This window comes from Misgurnus anguillicaudatus, chromosome 25, assembly GCF_027580225.2.
Source record: "Misgurnus anguillicaudatus chromosome 25, ASM2758022v2, whole genome shotgun sequence".
In the NCBI taxonomy this organism is placed as follows: domain Eukaryota; kingdom Metazoa; phylum Chordata; class Actinopteri; order Cypriniformes; family Cobitidae; genus Misgurnus; species Misgurnus anguillicaudatus.
Genome location: NC_073361.2, coordinates 15,984,499 through 16,002,798, shown reverse-complemented (window position 1 = coordinate 16,002,798; position 18,300 = coordinate 15,984,499). Strand labels below are relative to the sequence as shown.

The following is an 18,300-nucleotide window of genomic DNA, read 5'->3' as shown; positions in this document are numbered from 1 at the left end:
CATAAATCTGTTTTGTTTCCTGCAGTTTTTCCTCAAATGAATTGATATTGAATGTGCAGGGTATCATCACACAAGAGTCTGTCAGAGCTGTTACTGTGTGTGGAAGTACAGCTGAGTAAACAACATCACCATCAGCTGAAACATAGAACACACATTAATGACTGTATAAGAGAGATCAATACACATTATTATCATGTATAGCTGTATAGTTTTTCATTTCCTGTTGCTTATTTACAATAACACACAATGTAAAGATTGACTGACCTGAGTGAGTTTGTAGTAACACAGAGCTGATGATGATAATGAATGAGATGATCTGCAGTCCAGACATCACTTCATATACATGAGATCTAACAGATATTACATACAGTATATAAATAGATCAGAAACATTACATTTCTATATGCAGTTATATATTCATGATACTTATAGTGTTCATGGTTTGCATTTATAAAAAGTAATAAAATATTCACAGTTGTAACTTAAAGAGCAACAGTGTATCTGTTATTACATTTGTTCATTTAGCAGACACTTTTATCAAAGCATCTTACGAATATGGAAGCATTTTAAATTTTGCCTTTAGAGCAAACAATAAGCAGAGTATATGCTATACAAAGCTATGTTTACAAGTAGGAATAGTAATGAAGTATATTGTACCAGATCTAACTGAATCATTTTTCCTAGTGTAACACAAATTATTCAGGTTGATTCTGATATATTAAATAATACAATTTAACAAATAGCCAAAAAAGTTAAATTCAAAAAAATTATGAAATGCAATAATGTTGTAAGGTTATTTGACAAAACTTTTCTTGCAACTACTAACTACTACTTTAAAAATGTACAGAGTGCAAAGTTTAAAACCAGTGAAATATCATTGCAGCTTTGCATATAAATAATTGCATCCTGTAACTTTGTGTTATGTTTGTAAATAACCTAATAATTATCATCTACCTAAAAAGCTACGAAAAGCAGCCAATGCTCGTTTTTTCTCTATATGTGATTTTCTGTTCCTATGAGCATCCTAATCACACCAGTCCCAGTCTGGACCCTGCCTCCATCAAATGACTACATATTTGTAAAGATGACACCGGCGTTACAATGACTTCAGACAACGCCTGTTTTTTTACTTTTTCTTTTCTGATTTGTGTTTTATATTGTGCTTTGCGACAGAATAACTGTGAAAAGTGCTTTGCAAAAAAACCTGAATTAAATAAAACTGTATATGATTTAGCAGCTAAAATAAACAAACATCAACTTAAAAAATGTATTTTGTGTAAATGTTTGACCTCTGTAAATGAATCATCATCGCTATAGTTTAAGATAGTAAGATTATTCTTCATAACTGAGAATAAATAATACTTACCTCTGTACAGTATCTTCAGTTTTAACCCAAGTGCATAAATGTCTAAAAGCTTCCTCATTTCTGCAACTCCATCTAAAGATGACACAGACTTTAATAAACCACAACTCGCCAAACTCACACCGGAAGAAACGGCCCAAAAGCAATTGTTTCAAACTTTTTAAAAGAAACTGAAATGAATTCAAGAGAACAAGCAAGAGTACACAACATAAATAATCATTAGAAAATATAAGGTTGTATGAGTCTGTGTATATATATATATATATATATATATATATATATATAGGCATTCATTTTATCTTCATAATCAAATGTTTTATATGGGGAAGAGTTCAGTTGTCAAGTGCTGACTACAGCAACTATTACACAATCTTTACCAATGCCATGTTGTCTATATACAATAGGTCCTCTTATTTGCAACTCAATCTAAAGATAACACAGGCTCTGATAAATTACTCACCGAAATAGGACCTCTAATCAGAAGACCACACAGGGGCCAAAAGCAGTGGTTTCACACTTTCAGAGAGAAATGCATTCAGAAATGCAAAATCTGTGGATTAGGGTTAGTCTTCATAAACAAAACAGTGCTTTTTAAAAATGTGGATGATGAAATAGTCACAGCCTGTTTTCGCTAAGTCTGAATGTGTCAAAACACACCCACACACAACCCACACCCACACCCACACACACCCACACCCCACCCACACACACACACACACACACACACACACACACACACACACACACACACACACACACACACACACACACACACACACACACACACACACACACACACACACACACACACACACATTGGCATATGTGGTTTATGGGGATTCCATAGACACAATGCATTTTATACTGTACAAACTGTATATTCTCCTTTACGAACATTAACCATGGTTTTATTGTGGTAAAAGTGTAGTAACCATGATTTTTTTGTGTATTGATTACAATCAGCAAAACTATGGTTTTACTACACTAACCATGGTTTAACTATGGTTTTTGAAAACTTGTGTTATTTTGTGGTTACCATGGTTTTTTTGTTTTAACTGTAAACCATGGTTAATTTTCATAAGGGCTATTCCCCTAACCTACCCCAATCAGTAACCCCAATGTAACAAACACGCGTTGGCATTCTTTAATGATTAATCTATGAAGAAGTACCATTAGTACCATTTAAGCTGTTCAGTTTATGGCAGGGGTGGGCATCGAGGGCCACAGTCCTGCAGAGTTTGGCTTCAACCTTAATCGAACACACCTGAATGTCATTTCCAAACAGTCCTGAAGACTTCAATTAGATTTTTCAGCTGTGTTTGATTAGGCTTGGAGCTAAACTCTGCAGGGACACTGGCCCTCAGGACCAGGAGTTGCCCACCCCTGGTTTATGGGGACACTTCCTGTGAAATAACATAAAAAATTATATTGATATTACAGTTTTCTGAATTGCTAACACATTTTTCGAAACCATCACTCACTTTCTCAAAACCTTTAACACAAATCCAAATTTTCAAACAAAATTCACAAAACCCCTGACTCTTCTAGCAAAATCAAACTTTTTCTTCAAAACCAATTCACCTGTACTCAAAATCAAACTAAACTTAGTTTCAAATCATACACACATAAGTCTATAATATTAAACAGAGCATCCATTAGACCAGGGGTGGGAAATCTTGATCCTGGAGGGCCAGGGTCCTGCAGAGTTTAGTTTTTTAACCCTAATTAGACACACCTGAAAAATCAATTCTCTAGCTAAATACGAAACTGCATACTGCAATACTATATAGTAGGCAAAAAGCAGTAGGCAAACGAGTAGTATGTTCGAAACCTCAGTAAACGTAAAAGGGGAGAATTACTAGGATTTTGGACTTTTTCTCACGAGATTCAGAGCCACCTGTACTTAAATATTGTCCGAATCCACCTACTTACCTAAAAAATAGTAGGGGAAATAGTACCTGAACAGAGTAGTATGTCCAAATACCTAGTATTCATTAAATCAGTAGGCGAAAAAATCCCCGGATACCCTGCTGAGTCCGCCCAGATTTGAAAGCAAGCATCGGATGGACACTTCCATCCCAGCTTTCCCATGATGCAAAGCAATTGACCGGAGACCAAAATATCTCTTGCGGTATTGTGATGTCATCCTCCTGTCGGTTTTTGTGGTTCCGCGCAACTCGAACAAGTCTACTACGTTATAGGTAGGGTTGCCACCCAGGTCTGATAAAAAACCTGGACATATCAATGACCCGAACAATTGTTTTGCTCACTTATTTCCCAATAACTACCGGCTGCCTCTACATTATCCCGCTTATTACACGGCTACTTGCCACATAAGAAAAAAAACTGGACATGAATATGAATTTGAAACGTTTTATTGGCATATTTGTTTTAAATTCACATTTTTATCCTTCCGCGAAACTTTGCACAGATGCATAAAATGATCGTAATACCTTATTAAGATCCTCTGCTTCATACTTGTCTGTCTCCATTTTTTCTCTTTTAGCCAGTCTTTGAGAAGTTTTAATGCCCATTCTGTATTTTTGTGTGTGTGATGGCTTCTCTATTTTGTCAAGTTCAGTCTCAGTAAGCTGTCTGTGTCTTGTCGTGGTTGTCGAGTGTTTGTCACAAGATGGCGCCAAACAGACAGTAATCTTTATTGATCTTTATTGGCGCGGAGCGATTTTACTTGTGCAAGTAGTACCGGCTATGCGTTATTACTTTGGAGCGGTTATTATTTGAAAAGAACGAACCTGCAAATGTCTCAACTGACCAATCAGAATCAAGCATTCCAGAGCGCCGTGTAATAATGTTAACTAATGTAGTAAACTAATGAACCTTGTAAAGTGTTACCCAATTATTTGTTAATTAAGTTTAAATAGGTAAATCACTTTTACAATTTATATAAGCTGCTTATACCATTTATGTAAACTGTTTTATTTATATTCCATTTAAACAGGTCTAAATAGCAACTCGCCGGCCTGCAAATGCACATGAAATGAAACTTGTTGAACTCACCTCAACATGTCTTTTACAATCATTTAACCCATATGTCACTGTTACAAACTGTTCACTGTGCAAGATTGTCATTATTTTTAACGCTTATAAGACAGGGGTACACTTTCGTACACGTGTCTTATATTTTCGCTTTTGGGGCGCTCCTGTTTCTGAGAAGAGATAAAAGCCCGCCCACACTGACAATTGATTGGTTGATTTACCGAAAGAGGCCAATCAGGATGCTCTTTGTCTTACATGCGCTTACTGAGGCACACACTCCGTCTCTGCCGCGCTAAATAACATATTCACATAGCTTTTTCGAAAACCAGGACATTCAGTGTCCCGGGAGAGTTGACAAATTTCCCGGGACAGGTTATTAAAAAAAAGGACAATCCCGGTAAAACCGGGACAGGTGGCAACCCTAGTTATAGGTCACATGATAACGTCAACATGGTGGATGCTGTCCATACTAACACAAACGTACGTACTGTCTTAGCACTTGTTAAGTAGGTAATCAGTGAAATTCAATACCTACTCAGTAAGTATGTGATTTCGGATTCAGCCAAAGTCTCCAGGATTACTTGGAAATGGAATGCAGGTGTGTTTGATAAGGGTTGGAACTAAACTTTGCAGGACAGTGGCCCTACAGGACCCAGGGTTTCCCACTCCTGCATTAGACACTACCTTAAAAATGGAAAACACAACATCCAGAACATCTGCTATAACAACACATTTGACAAATACTGTTACAGTTTTTACCAATTGCTTACACACGTTTTCAAAACCAAGTCTCCTTTTTTCAAAACTCTACACACAATTCTCAAAACTGCACACACAACATGCAAAGTAGCTCACCTCAAAATGCAACACTGCGTTCAAAATGCCATAAACACATCAAATGGCAAACACTTCCGTCATAATAATACATTTTTGTATATACCATGTAAACACTGCTGTTCTGAATCTAAAGCTCTTTGGTCTTTCATAGGCTTATATCTACATTTCAATACAATGTTCTACAGTGAAAGTAATCTGCTGAGAGGGGTAACAAGTACACAGGAAACGCCAATGCAATGTAGAAACAGAAAATATTTATTAGCCCAAAAATTACTGTTGTAAACATTAGCATACAACAAAACTATAAACATGTAAACCAAAAGTATATTCTTTACAGTAGATTTTTTCATGTATTATTCTCTACATAGGATTAAGGGTCGGGAAATACAAGGAGGAAGGGGGCCCATATTCACATAAAAACAAGAGAGAGATATAAAACAATTGGTTTTGGCCAATAATGCTATCATTATTGAGTGTAAGGTTTTGCTAATTGTGGGAAAAGTTTAATTTTAGTGTGTAAGCAATGATATGATATGACTTCACTGACACCTAGTGGTGTGGATGCAGCATCACATAAAGTGAATGTTTATCAAAGCCACATACAATTAAAATGCACTATTTACAGAAACATTACATTTTCATATATTCATGATACTCAGAGACGTAAGTAGATGATTCTCATCCATAGAAAAACTTTCTAGGAAAATCGAAAAAAGAAAAAGAAAAAGAAAGGGGCGAAAAAATAAAAGAGCATTCAAGGTTTTACCTTACAGTCACAATGTTTTTTCTCCACTAGAGGTTACTAAACAACATTGGTATATCCACTTTTTTAAAGGAACAGTATGTAAGAAATTTATATCAATTAATTATAAAATGGCCCTGATATGTCTCTAGACATTAAGAAATCATTTTCATTTCAAATACTTTTATCACTGACAACAGTGGTCCGGCCAGGATATTGTCATTTAAAAAGTGGAGTTGCGGCCCTCAACTGATGTTTATGTTGTCATTTTGTGTATTGGCCACCAGTTGTGTGATTGCAGTACCAGTTTTAGCCACAAGTTTTGTGATTGCAATACCAGTTTTGGCCACAATCCTACATACTGTTCCTTTAAGTAAATGTGGGCACTGGCATCTTTGAGCTCTTTTGTGTAAAACCTCTGCCTCTAATGCGAACGGTAGTCGTATTGTGAGTGACACGAGTGTGCTGTTTTGACTGGCTTGTTAATGTTTATTATGAAATCCCATCATAGCTTAGCCTGACATTGTCATACTCAATTCTAGTCAGAATTTGAGTCTGATACCTCTCCATTGGGTTATGATTATGGGGCGTGTCTCAACCGAAAATGCCTCTGCACTCAATTGGATAGACCTAAGACCAATCAGAGCAACGGAGTGTGTGATGTATGTTGAAATGGCGTCTTTAGCAGCCTGACCAAACTGCTAGTTATTTCGCTACAATGACACTAACATTGTGATTATACTAAGTCTGAGTAAGCGAACGTACATCAACACTTACTATGTTTACAACATTTCATTTATATCACAACATTAAGTATTAAGTCATACAGTCAGACTATCTCTTACCATTTGTACGTTAGGTGAACTTTAACGACGATACCCATTACGTTGGCTTAAAAAAATATCGGAGCCGAGCATGTCCCTCCACTTATTCAGCAGCCACGATTCCGGGCTTCCGAAAAGACGCTGGCAACGACCGCTAATTATATCCATCAAGTCATGCACGCCGAGTTGCATCACCGTGATACCCATTTCAGTTGCTTCTTTAACTTGTTCCTCCATAAGTGCAACCAAAGGAGAAACAACAATGACAATAAGGTTTTCATGTCCCGTCTTCATAGTGCCCATCGGAGCTAGTTGATAAATGAAACGTTTGCCGAATCCCGTAGGAAGGACGGCAAAAACATCTTTCCGATCAACAAATGCCTTGATTGCATTTCTCTGTTGCTCTGTCAATATCTTTTAGAAGAGACTCAATGTCAGAATCACATTTGAATTCTCAAGCAGCAGCCATTTTGTTGTAAACAGATTCAACACACGTGCTCTTTGGTGACGTGGTTGATTACGTTACTGTTGATCATCTGTCCCTCATCGTATAAAGCCCGCCCTGACAATTTGATTGGTCGACCAGCTTTGGGTTTCGCATAGAAGCTCCTCAACAGAAAAAAACCCAGACCCATCTTCCCATTTTCAAAATGTTGTGGGCGGGGCTAAGATCTGCCGGCACCCAGGCTAATCATAGCTGGTACAAGCGCTGTAAATCTGAAAAATACATTTGTATTATAATCCACGCACAAGAGCTAAATGGATGTGGCACACGTGCACACATAATCTTGGATTTGTAGCCCCTGCTATCTTCCACACACGCAGATTGACTGGCTTATGACATCAAAGTATCACAACAGTGACACAACAGTCCTATTACAGTTATAGATACTGTTATAGGCTGAATGATCTGAACGATGACACATGAAGTCAAAGACAAGTGGCAAGTGACTGGAGCAAAGTGCTTTTTAAAACGGCTAATTCTCTGAATTCAAACATTTGGGATAATTTAAGTATTTATGTGAACAAACTACTGTCAGGCCCAGTGTTGGGGGGGGCTTGGGTGGGCTTAGTCTGCCCTGCAATGGTCTCAAGCCTCCCCACCCGGCCAAGCGACAGGCTTAGGCTTTGCCCCGTCTTTAAGTCTGTGTGTTAGCGCCTTTTCAAGTTCATTCTGTGGCCAAGGCACAGAGCAAATGTCAAAGGTGAGTACATTTACTGATAGATGGCAATCTGCATGTAGTGTAATATTATAAAAAACGTTTACTACTATCCACTGTTAAAAATCACCCCTTGTTTAGCTACACAGTTCTTAACACCCATTGAAGATATACTTTAAAACCATATCATGTTTGATCATTATGTTCATTTATTGGAAACATGTTGTGGGTGTAAAATGCAGTCATGCACAGAATATATTAAAGGTACAAATGTAAATGCACACAGATGTTATACACATATTTTTAATACAATACTGTATTAAAAAAAATGTTAATTTTAATTAATACTGCATTAAGGTTAGTATAAAATCCAATCATATTATTAAACAAAACATTTACATCAGCCCCTAAAAAAAACAGATAAACTCTAGAAGCGATCCTGCACAGCCAAGCCTGACGAAAGAGACCCTTCGAGAAAGGAAACCCCGCTTAAAAAAGAAAATGACCTTGTTTTCATTGCTCTATTTTTCAAGTGTATTTTAGCGGTCACACAATAAGGCACCATTGCCACACAAATGGCTAAAATAACAAAATAAGAAAGTGCAACACTTATTCAGAAATAACATCATTCGGTACAAAGACAGAGATGCTGCATAAATGGGGCGGTTTCCCATACAGAGATTTGACTAGTCCTAGACTAAAATAAATGTAAGAGCTGTCCAAACTAAAAACATCTTGCACTGTCATATCTTAAAATACATCAGTGCCCTTTGTTTTGCTTTAAAATGCACACAAGTAATGTTTTTAGTAAGTTATGTTTGTTAAAACTGGTTATATTTCCTAATTACACTAAAACCTAGTCCAGGCTTAAGATAATTCCTATCCGGGAAACCATCCCTAAGAGTATAACTGTGATCCTCTCCAAAAATATAAAAGTAACCTTCTGTATGTTGAATGTTAATTATTACATGGGATTAAACCATTCCTAAACCATTTTAGCTTTGCCAATGCCATCAGGGAACATGGTCTGTAACAATGCTTAGGTAAGTGGTCCTCCAAATGAATGCCCAAAGCATCACACTGCCTTAGTTCAACTGGGAGGGCTGTCACAGCATTCGACAAAGCTTATTGCCTCAAAGGGGTTGGGACACAGGGATAGACCCAGCCTTCTGCAAACGGGGAACCCACGAACATGAGTGTACGACTCTAAAGGCTGTTTCACACGGTACGCGGCAACCCCGAGTGTTTCGTTCTTTTTCAATAGGAGACATGCTGAAAGCGGCAAAACGGGGGCGGTTACAGAGGTGAAGCGGAGTTGCTCCACACACCTTCCTCGTTCACCAAAAATTAGGTCCCTTCACCGGACATGGCACTTCATGGCAGGCGCCGTTGAAGATAAACATATTTGCACTAAATGCTGCCAAAACGCTTTCAATACAAGAGAAAAGCTGAAGCCGCATGCCGATTTTGCCGCTTTTTTATGGACCCTGCTTGGAGGCCTTTAACACTGTTAAAGTGAGATATGAATGACGTTATAGATACAAGCGAAAAATCTGGAAACAGCAGGTTGTAAAAGAGGTGAAAGTTTTGAAAGTTTTCCATGCTTTGAAATACGTTTGGATGGTTCTAGGTGAAACTGCTTGGAGGATGGTATTGATAAAAGTGTTCAGAATTGGTTTTAATGGGTGATTAATGGGAAGATCAGCTGAGAATAATGAAAGACTGGTGTTGAATTTCTGAAAGGAGAAATGGGAAAGAGAGTCAGTGATATGATACTGTATTTGGAGCTTGGAATGTTGATGAACTGATCGCATGTGGAAATCCAAAGTAGGCATCTAAAAAATGGCATTAATGCAGGGAAGCGAGAAAGACCTTTGTTAATTCAGTGTACACTGGCTTTGTTGTCACAATGGACAATGTCTTTCCCCATTAGGAATCTGTGACGACGATTGAATAGAGCTCAAAATGGCTGAGATAACTGAGGACTGAGGTGTGACTAGAAGCTGGGGGGGGGGGCAGGAAGACGCAAACCAACGTCCTTGTGAAATCCCGCAAAAGCAATTTAGGGGGCTGCACTGTGAACAGGTTAATGTCAAGGGGGAGAGAGATCCAACTGTCGTAGAAAAAAGTTAAGCCATTCCACTGATTAAGGAAAGTTATCCAAAGGCTTAGCTTGTTTTTGCACTCGCTTAATAAAATAATTTAGTCTTCCAGTGCATAAACTGAATACGCAAGGGCGAGGAGACGCACAACGAAGGGGTGACCTTGCAGAATTATGCATATAGCAAAGTTTAGGTGACCAAGCAGTGACAGAAGTTCGTTTTTTTGGAACAATTTGTGCAGTCCGACCAAGATGGTTCCATCGATTTTTTTCTTAGGCAGTGAAGCCTTGAAATTAAATTGATGCCCAAAAACTTGATGGATGCAGTATTCATAAAATTTACTCATTATTTAGTTAAAGCCCTTTTGGAAGCAATTACAGCCTTAAGTGTTTTGGTACAGTACAGTATATATATGCACATATGGGTTTAAATGACTCATCTAAAGCACTGATCTCATCTGTTGAGCAGATCTTTATCTACTAAATGTGGCAGATAAATTTGTCTCTCAGGATCTATTTAAGAGGCTTATGTGCAAAATATTTCCACTGTGGTTTGTGTGTTAAAAAAAAACATTAGATTTAAACTATGAGTCAGTTCATCATGATGAAAATGAGTTAACCTCATACTTAAAACAACAGAAAACAGAAACACAGCCAGAACTCCTCCCAAACAACCAGCAATTACAAGTGTGTACATATCAGGTCCCACCAGGTAAACATTTATTCTCATGATCAAACAATAAGCATATAGTATTTAAAATGTATTGTATTGATCTGACTGAATAGTTTCCCTGGTGTAACCCAAAGTATTTAGGTTGATTTTGACATATTGAATAATATATTTGAGTAAATGTAACCAACTCAGATTAAAATCATTAAAGGTCATTGTAAGGATGTTCGACAAAGCGTTTTAGGAAGACCGAGCATGTTGGTTTCACACATTGATAAAAGAAAAGAAATGCAGTGCATTCAAAGTAGGCCTACAAATGCAGCCTGGTCTCACTGTTAATACGTAGTATTTACACGTAACTTTAAACAACTAAAAACGTATTTTTTGTACGGTTAAAAGATGCTAAAACGTACAATATAGACGTATTTACAACATTTAAACGTAGCATTATTACGTTTTGACAGCTAAAAAACGTAGAACATTTACGTATATTTCATTCCATAAAGATTGCTGTATAATTTCTTTTTAACCATTTTAGCGATATGTTACCACCTTAACCCTACCCCAAACCTTACCCTAAACCCAAAATCTTTTTATACAAAATGTTTAAATACGTAATGTATTCTTTTTAAATTATGCAACGTAATGGACAGATAATGTTTAGGAACATATTAGTAACAATATAGCATTCAAAGATATTTTAAGGTGCTACAGTCCTACGCAAAACAGTTTAATAAAATCATTTAACGTTACTGTTTCAAAAAATCATAACAGACAGACAAGTGTGTGATCACAACAACTTATTTATTGCGAATATTAAAATCAGTTCCAAAAGTAGTTAAAATGACGATGTGCTGCAGCCAAGGTCCTCTCTGGAGTATATGAAGTAAAGTAAAGAGAAGTATTAAAGTTATTAATCCAAGAGTTTGATCAGCGTTGATCCGGCTTCCCTCTGTCACGGCGCGCTTTTTTCATTTCAAACGTACACCAACGGAAATGGAAATGACGCAAATATGTGACGTGGCACTCAAAGAGCCAATGAACTTTTGATATCACTGCCGTAAAGCAATGTGTCGTAAAGCTTCTTGAGGCGGGATATTTGAATTCACATTAACGAATGCGCGATCTGACTACGGTTGCTGATGAGAACTCGGATCAAAATCGCTGGATAAAGGGTTGAATTTGGATCTGTACCTCGCAATCATATGCATTATAAAGATGTGGATTACAGCAAATGAATAAAAGTAACATCTTTTGTATATTTATGTTGTAATTATTGCTTAGTAGTAATAATAACGTATTGCATAGAATACAGGAGGAGAAAACGCGTTTTTGTGTGTCATGGCAAACAAAATAAATATAAATACAGAAATGCTATTAATTTTAAAGTTTTAAAATGTTAAATATTGTGAAATTTTCTGAATATCATAATCATTTCATTAGGTAAGTGGGTAAACTGTCTTAAATAAGGAAGAAAATATGACTAAAAACATTGTTATGAGAAACGCCAATGCCCGCGATTTTAATATTTATGAATAGGGAATGTTAATGTACGTCACCGCAGTGTTGCATTATGGGACGTGGGCGCCATGTTTAGAGGCACCGACGACCGCTATGCCATTTAATTCTGGGCACGTTAAGCTAAAACTAGGTAAATTTGAAGAAAAACGGAAGATATCGAGAAGTTGAAGGAACAAGAGAAGGGACCCTATCGGGAGAAACTAAATGCTACTGCCAAAAAACTTTATTTGGACGAATAAACAACATAGATCCATATGATTTAGCAGCCCAAGACTGGATTACGGACCTCCGCTTACATATCTGGTCAATTACCTTGTTTTTGCAGGACTTTATTTACACTTTGCAGGAGTTTAAGAGCTATAAATCCCTTCAAGCTTATAGTAAAGTGACACTTCTTCTTTTGGAGTCTTATGGTTGGCAAACCAGCTATTTACTGACAATGTGTTAATACCTACGTACCTTAATGATTCTATAAAATAATTTCTCCGTTGTATTCTGCGCGATGAATTAACACATGTTCAAAAGATGGCACTTCTGTTTTGGCCAAGTTATTAAAACAAACAAAATGCTAAATATTTAGCTAACGTTGTCATTTAAAGAGTCACAAGCAGTGGGTTTGAGCAGTTGCATTTAATAAAAAATATGTGTTACAATCGTCAAAATTGTCTAAATATTTATTTTTATAACTCATGTGTTTAGGGTGATCAGAAATGAATGAATCAATCAATCAATAACTTACATTTGCAAGTTAGTTTGACAGTGTTAGCATAAAAACAAGACAATTTAAGTGGTTCTGCTTTTATTAATCACAAATTACTGAATGACTGAAAATGCAGCGAACACACTCTCGCTGATGCAGGGATTTTTTTTGAAAAGTAAACGTTTTTCTCCTGATTACAGCATGCAAACCACGCGATCCGGCGTCTTTTCGTCAGCTCCTGCACCGGCTTCCTTTATTATTTCCACGAAAAAAGCTGGAAAAACGTATTCCGTTGTTCAGTTTCCTCCCTGAACGATCGCGTGACTTGCTTGATCGAGCAGTACTGACCAAACATATCGAAGTTTATTAAAATCTCGACAGAAAATACAAAAACAACCTCCAATACATGAACTCAAATACAGCGGGATAGGACGCGTGCCTGCAAAGATGGCGGATTACACATAATCCAACACAGCGTGACGTCAACTCCACATTCCCTATAGGCATAACTTACGTACAAATTTGTACGTTTGTAAAGCTGTAAATACGTAAATAATTTACGTATTAGTCCTGTCAAAACGTCGATATTGTACGTTTCAGTGTGTTTTAAACGTAAGTAAATGTACGTATTGTACAACCACACTGAAACGTAAAAATACACACGTATTCTCATGAGATCACGTTGACATATGGCCTTAGAAAAATATGTTGCAAAATGCAATAACACATCTGACCTTTTATACACAGTACAGTGTGTATTTTTAATGTGGAGGATTAACTAGTTACAGTTTATTTGATCTGAATCTGTGTTGTTGATGTTGACCATTGCTCACTCCTAAAGTTGTCCTGTTTTCCTGTTATACTTTGTCTTGGTAATCATCAAACATTTAAAATCTTTAGAAACGACTCACAGAGGAATTTTGTATCAGTGTAAAATACATCTATAACCAGTCAGACGCTACTAGTCTGCTATCTCTGAACTCTGTAAGTGGTCAAGATTTAACCGAGGTGTTTATGTTAAATATGCATTAGAAGCAATTGCTGTTTATAAAACTGTCCATGATTTTATCAAACAAAACAACCTTACAAAAAGACACAATACCACAAAATCAAAAATCAGTCATTGTGGTATTTCCAAAGAAAGAGAAGTGCAGATTCATAACCAAACTTATACTTTGTTATTCAAGTTCACTTTATTTATATAGCACTTAAAACAGCCACACTGACCAAGTGCAATAAAAGAATGTGAGTAAAAATACATAGAGAAAATAATACTAAAACTAAAATACTAAACAGAAAATAATAAAAACAATTTAAATGAAACAATATTAAAAAGAAAAGGAAAATTACAGATAAGTTTTTAAAGGGACTTAAAATAGTCAGAGATGGTGCTAATCTTAACGCTATTGGCACATAAAATGATCCATCTCCTCTTCTGAGGACTCTTCACTGGTTGCCTATTAAATTCAGAATTTGTTTTAAAATACATCTATTTTTTAAGTCCCTGCATATTTAGGCCTGCATCTATCTATCTGAATTATTGCATCCATACACTTTATTACATCATAATGTGAAATTTCTTATTAATCTGGGTAATTGTACAATGTTATTGAAGAGTTCATTCATTCACTTTATCTTGACCTGACTGTAGAGTTCCTCTTGTTTCTGAACACTGTTGATTTGTCTCTTTCTCTGAATCTCAGCATACTCTGTCTCTGGGTTTTTCTTGTTTATGTGTTTGGTGTGTGGTTTGTAGAAGTCAATCTCTTCATAGTGGACATCATCAGTTTCTTTCTCAGACAATATACTCTTCATGTTGATCTCAATAGAATTGTTATAATAGATCTCCGGCATGTCTTCATTTTTATCTGCGGTCTGAGGAGACAAATCACAGAAAAATAAATCAATATTTATATTAAAACAAAAAAAGTCTTAGTTCCTTTAGAAATAATGATTTAAATATTTTTATCTTTAAAATTAAAGTGCTTGTTTAATGTTACTGTACACCCACCTGATCTTTTCTTCTGGTGTTGGTCTGACTCAATGTCTTTGTCCTGATACAGAATACAATCAACAGTTAATACATTTGTGTGTTTTGCTTATTATGAAACCTAAGGATAACATCTATTATTATATCTTTACCTCATATAATAAAATACTGCAGAAATCACAAGCAAAGCCAAAAGTCCTCCTATACAGCCATAAATCACAGCTTTAAAGGATCCTAAAATAATAAAGTGGGACACTTTTTCAGAAATAACATCATACAGTACAAACACAAAGATGGGCATAAATGACTAAGAGTATAACTGCGATCATCTCCAAAACTATAAGAGTAAACTTCTGTATGCTGAATGTTTTCTAATATTACCTGTGATTAACAGTTGAATCTCTTCTGATGATTGGTTGCCATATTTATTCAGTGCTGTGCAGAAATACCATCCTGTATTATTATGAGTTACAATGAAGCTCATCTTCCTTTCCTGTGATACAGGTGTCTCCTGTCCACGTTTGTACCAGATGTATGTCATGTTTATTGATGGACTGCCTTTGCTTTTGCAGGTGAAAGTTACATTAGTTCCCACCGTGACTGAAGCAGATGGTTTAATAATTACATGAGTCTCTTTTGGAGGAACTTTGAGAAAAAAGCACAGATGACAGTCATTAAATATTTAAAACAATATTTACTTGCATTATTTACAAATGCTGTCACTGGGATGGTACCTTTTTAAAAGGTCTGTATGTTGAATGTTTTCTGATAAATATTACCTGTGATTAACAGTTGAATCTCTTCTGATGATTGGTTGCCAAATTTATTCAGTGCTGTGCAGAAATACCATCCTGTATTATTATGAGTTACAATGAAGCTCATCTTCTTTTCCTGTGCTAAAGGTGTTTCCTGTCCACGTTTGTACCAGGTGTACGTCATGTTATTTGACTGACTTGCTTTGCTTTGGCAGTTCAAGATTACATTAGTTCCCACAGTGACTGAAGCAGATGGTTTAATAATGATACGAGTCTCTTTTGGAGCAACTTGGGAGAAAAGCACATAACAGCCATTAAACATCGAGACACAATATTTACTTGCATGTTTTTAACACAGATACATGAATTGTCTTACATAAAACTTGTAGCATTACTGTGCTGTTCACAGTTGTGTTATTGGAGATGTTTCTTGGATATGTTACAGTGCAGGAGATGTTCATCTTGTGATCCATGTATGAAGCATTAAAGGTCATTGTTGAATTCACTGAATGAGTTTTATCAGGTTTCTCCTGTAACTGTGTTATAATGTTGGCAAATTTGGGGATGTTAGTCCAGGATAATGTAGGAGGTTGTTTGGGGCAGGGAGCTTCAGCAGAGCAGATCAGATTCACTGCAGTGCCCTCCATCACATATTTAGACACATTTGGACTGAATATAAGCTCAGGAGGTTGTGGTGAATCTGCAGGGTAAATGATTTCAGACAGATTATTATTAAAAACACATTCAGTTATTTTTATGTTAAACTGACTTCACTGACACCAAGTGGTGTGGATGAAACATCACATAAAGTGAATGTTTATAAATGCCATTGTACAATTAAAATGTACTATACACATTCAGCCATTAATCAGTTTTTCTGAAAGTGTCTGATAATATGTTAGGATACAGTGATTTTGTACATACTGCATGCTTCTTACGCGAAAAGTGTTTTACAGGACTTAATGTATTGATTCTATGGCAGGGATGTGTGCTGCTATTATCAAATGTTTAATTTCTATTTGAGTAATAAACACTTAATGTCTTTATCTTTGACTTGTGGTTTTGTAAAACAGCCAAATCATCTTCTTAACCATTACCTTAGTTAAACTTAACAATAAAGTCTGTAAGAAGATTTTTGTTCAGTGTAGTGGTTGGCATTTACCTATGACGTTGATCTTCACAGTCTTGCTTGAATCACTTGAATCATATGGATTGGTGTGAAATGTTCCTCTGAACACATTGGGCTCCATTTCTATTCTGAAGTAATACAGGTCTGAATGATTCATCGTGATGTTATAGAAGACAGTGCTGCAGTTTCTCTCAGTGAGGTTTCCAATCATCTCTATGTGTCTGAATCTTTGAATGATGTTTTGACTGCTGTTAAACACTACTGGACTCTTGACATTCTTAAAGTCGTGTGTCTTTTTCAGCCAAATCCCATAAATCTGTTTTTTGTTCTTTAGTTTTTCCTCAAATTTACTGATATTAAATGTGCAGGGTATCAGCACACAAGAGTCTGTCAGAGCTGTTACTGTGTGTGGAAGTACAGCTGAGAAATCATCACGAACAGCTGAAACATGAAACACACATTAAAGGGATACTTCACCGATTTAGCATTCAGCTTTGTATCTGTAGAAACCCGGCAGTATTACTGAATGACCATGTTTCCCTCCCTCATTTCCCCCTGAGAGGAGAGATATCTGCATTTTGGTTCTGCAAAAAAGTCCTCCGATGATGTAATATGACGATTTTTGCATCATCGGAGGACTTTTTTACAGAACCAAAATGCAGATGTCTCTCCTCTCGGGGGGAGGTGATGGAGGGAGGCATGGTCATTCAGTGGTGCTGCCGGGTTTCTGCGGATACGGGGCTGAATGCTAAATCGGTGAAGTATCCCTTTAAGTATAAAAGAGATCAATACACATTATAATCATTTATAGCTGTATAGTTTTTCATTTCCTGTTGCTTATTTACAATAACACCAAATATAAAGATTGACTGACCTGAATGAGTTTGTAGTAACACAGAGCTGATGATGATAATGAATGAAATAATCTGCAGTCCAGACATCACTTCAAATGCATGAAACCTAACAGACATTAACATACATTAGGTCAGAAACATTCAATTTCTTTATGCAGTTATCAGTGCTTTAAGTGGGCCAAAAGAGGTGCCGGTACTCTCTCTTTTTTTTTTTTGCTGACTCGACTCCTATATTGAAGGGGTTTTATATTCAGCAGTCAACAGACGACCTTGTAAAAAATAATTAATCCTTTTATAAATTTGTGGATTTGCTTGAGCTAGAAATAGCTACTGAACATACATAAAATTTGCAAAAGGATTTTGAAAAAATACCATTAGAAAGAGCTACTGTAGAGCTTTGGAACATAAATAAAATGTGCAAAAGGTAGATATGTGAGTAAAATTTTCAGCATGGTTAAATGCTAAAACTAGTTGTACAGATAGGAAGAGCTTGAAAAAAAACTTTAAAATGACACCAAGACCATGTCTATGGGTTCAAGAATAACAAAATACTGGCCATTTGAAACTCGAAAGTCATTTATTTTGTCCCATTGTTTTCCATTTTGCGGGTGGTAAAACTACTATGCACATCGTTTAAATTAATTGAAATTTCGTTCA

At 36.4% G+C, this 18,300-nt stretch overlaps 1 protein-coding gene and 1 long non-coding RNA gene across 2 annotated transcripts in view; both read right to left on the bottom strand.

Moving 5' to 3' along the window:
• Positions 1-23: 23 nt before the first annotated feature.
• LOC129425914 (uncharacterized) lies at positions 24-2,005 on the bottom strand. The gene is made up of 4 exons (XR_012367993.1): positions 1,824-2,005; positions 1,367-1,438; positions 265-350; positions 24-135 (listed from the first exon to the last, which is right to left on the bottom strand). It is a non-coding gene; the product is annotated as an uncharacterized lncRNA (long non-coding RNA).
• Positions 2,006-14,372: 12,367 nt separating this feature from the next.
• The window catches only part of LOC129425887 (sialic acid-binding Ig-like lectin 13), a 57,069-nt gene continuing 53,141 nt past the window's right edge, over positions 14,373-18,300 (bottom strand). Inside the window, exons 6-8 of the mRNA XM_073863676.1 lie at positions 15,058-15,139; positions 14,927-14,969; positions 14,373-14,790 (exon numbers count right to left, since the gene is read on the bottom strand). Coding sequence (XP_073719777.1) covers positions 14,542-14,790; positions 14,927-14,969; positions 15,058-15,139 — 374 coding nt within the window. The 3' untranslated portion in view covers positions 14,373-14,541. The remainder of the gene's footprint in view (positions 14,791-14,926; positions 14,970-15,057; positions 15,140-18,300) is intronic.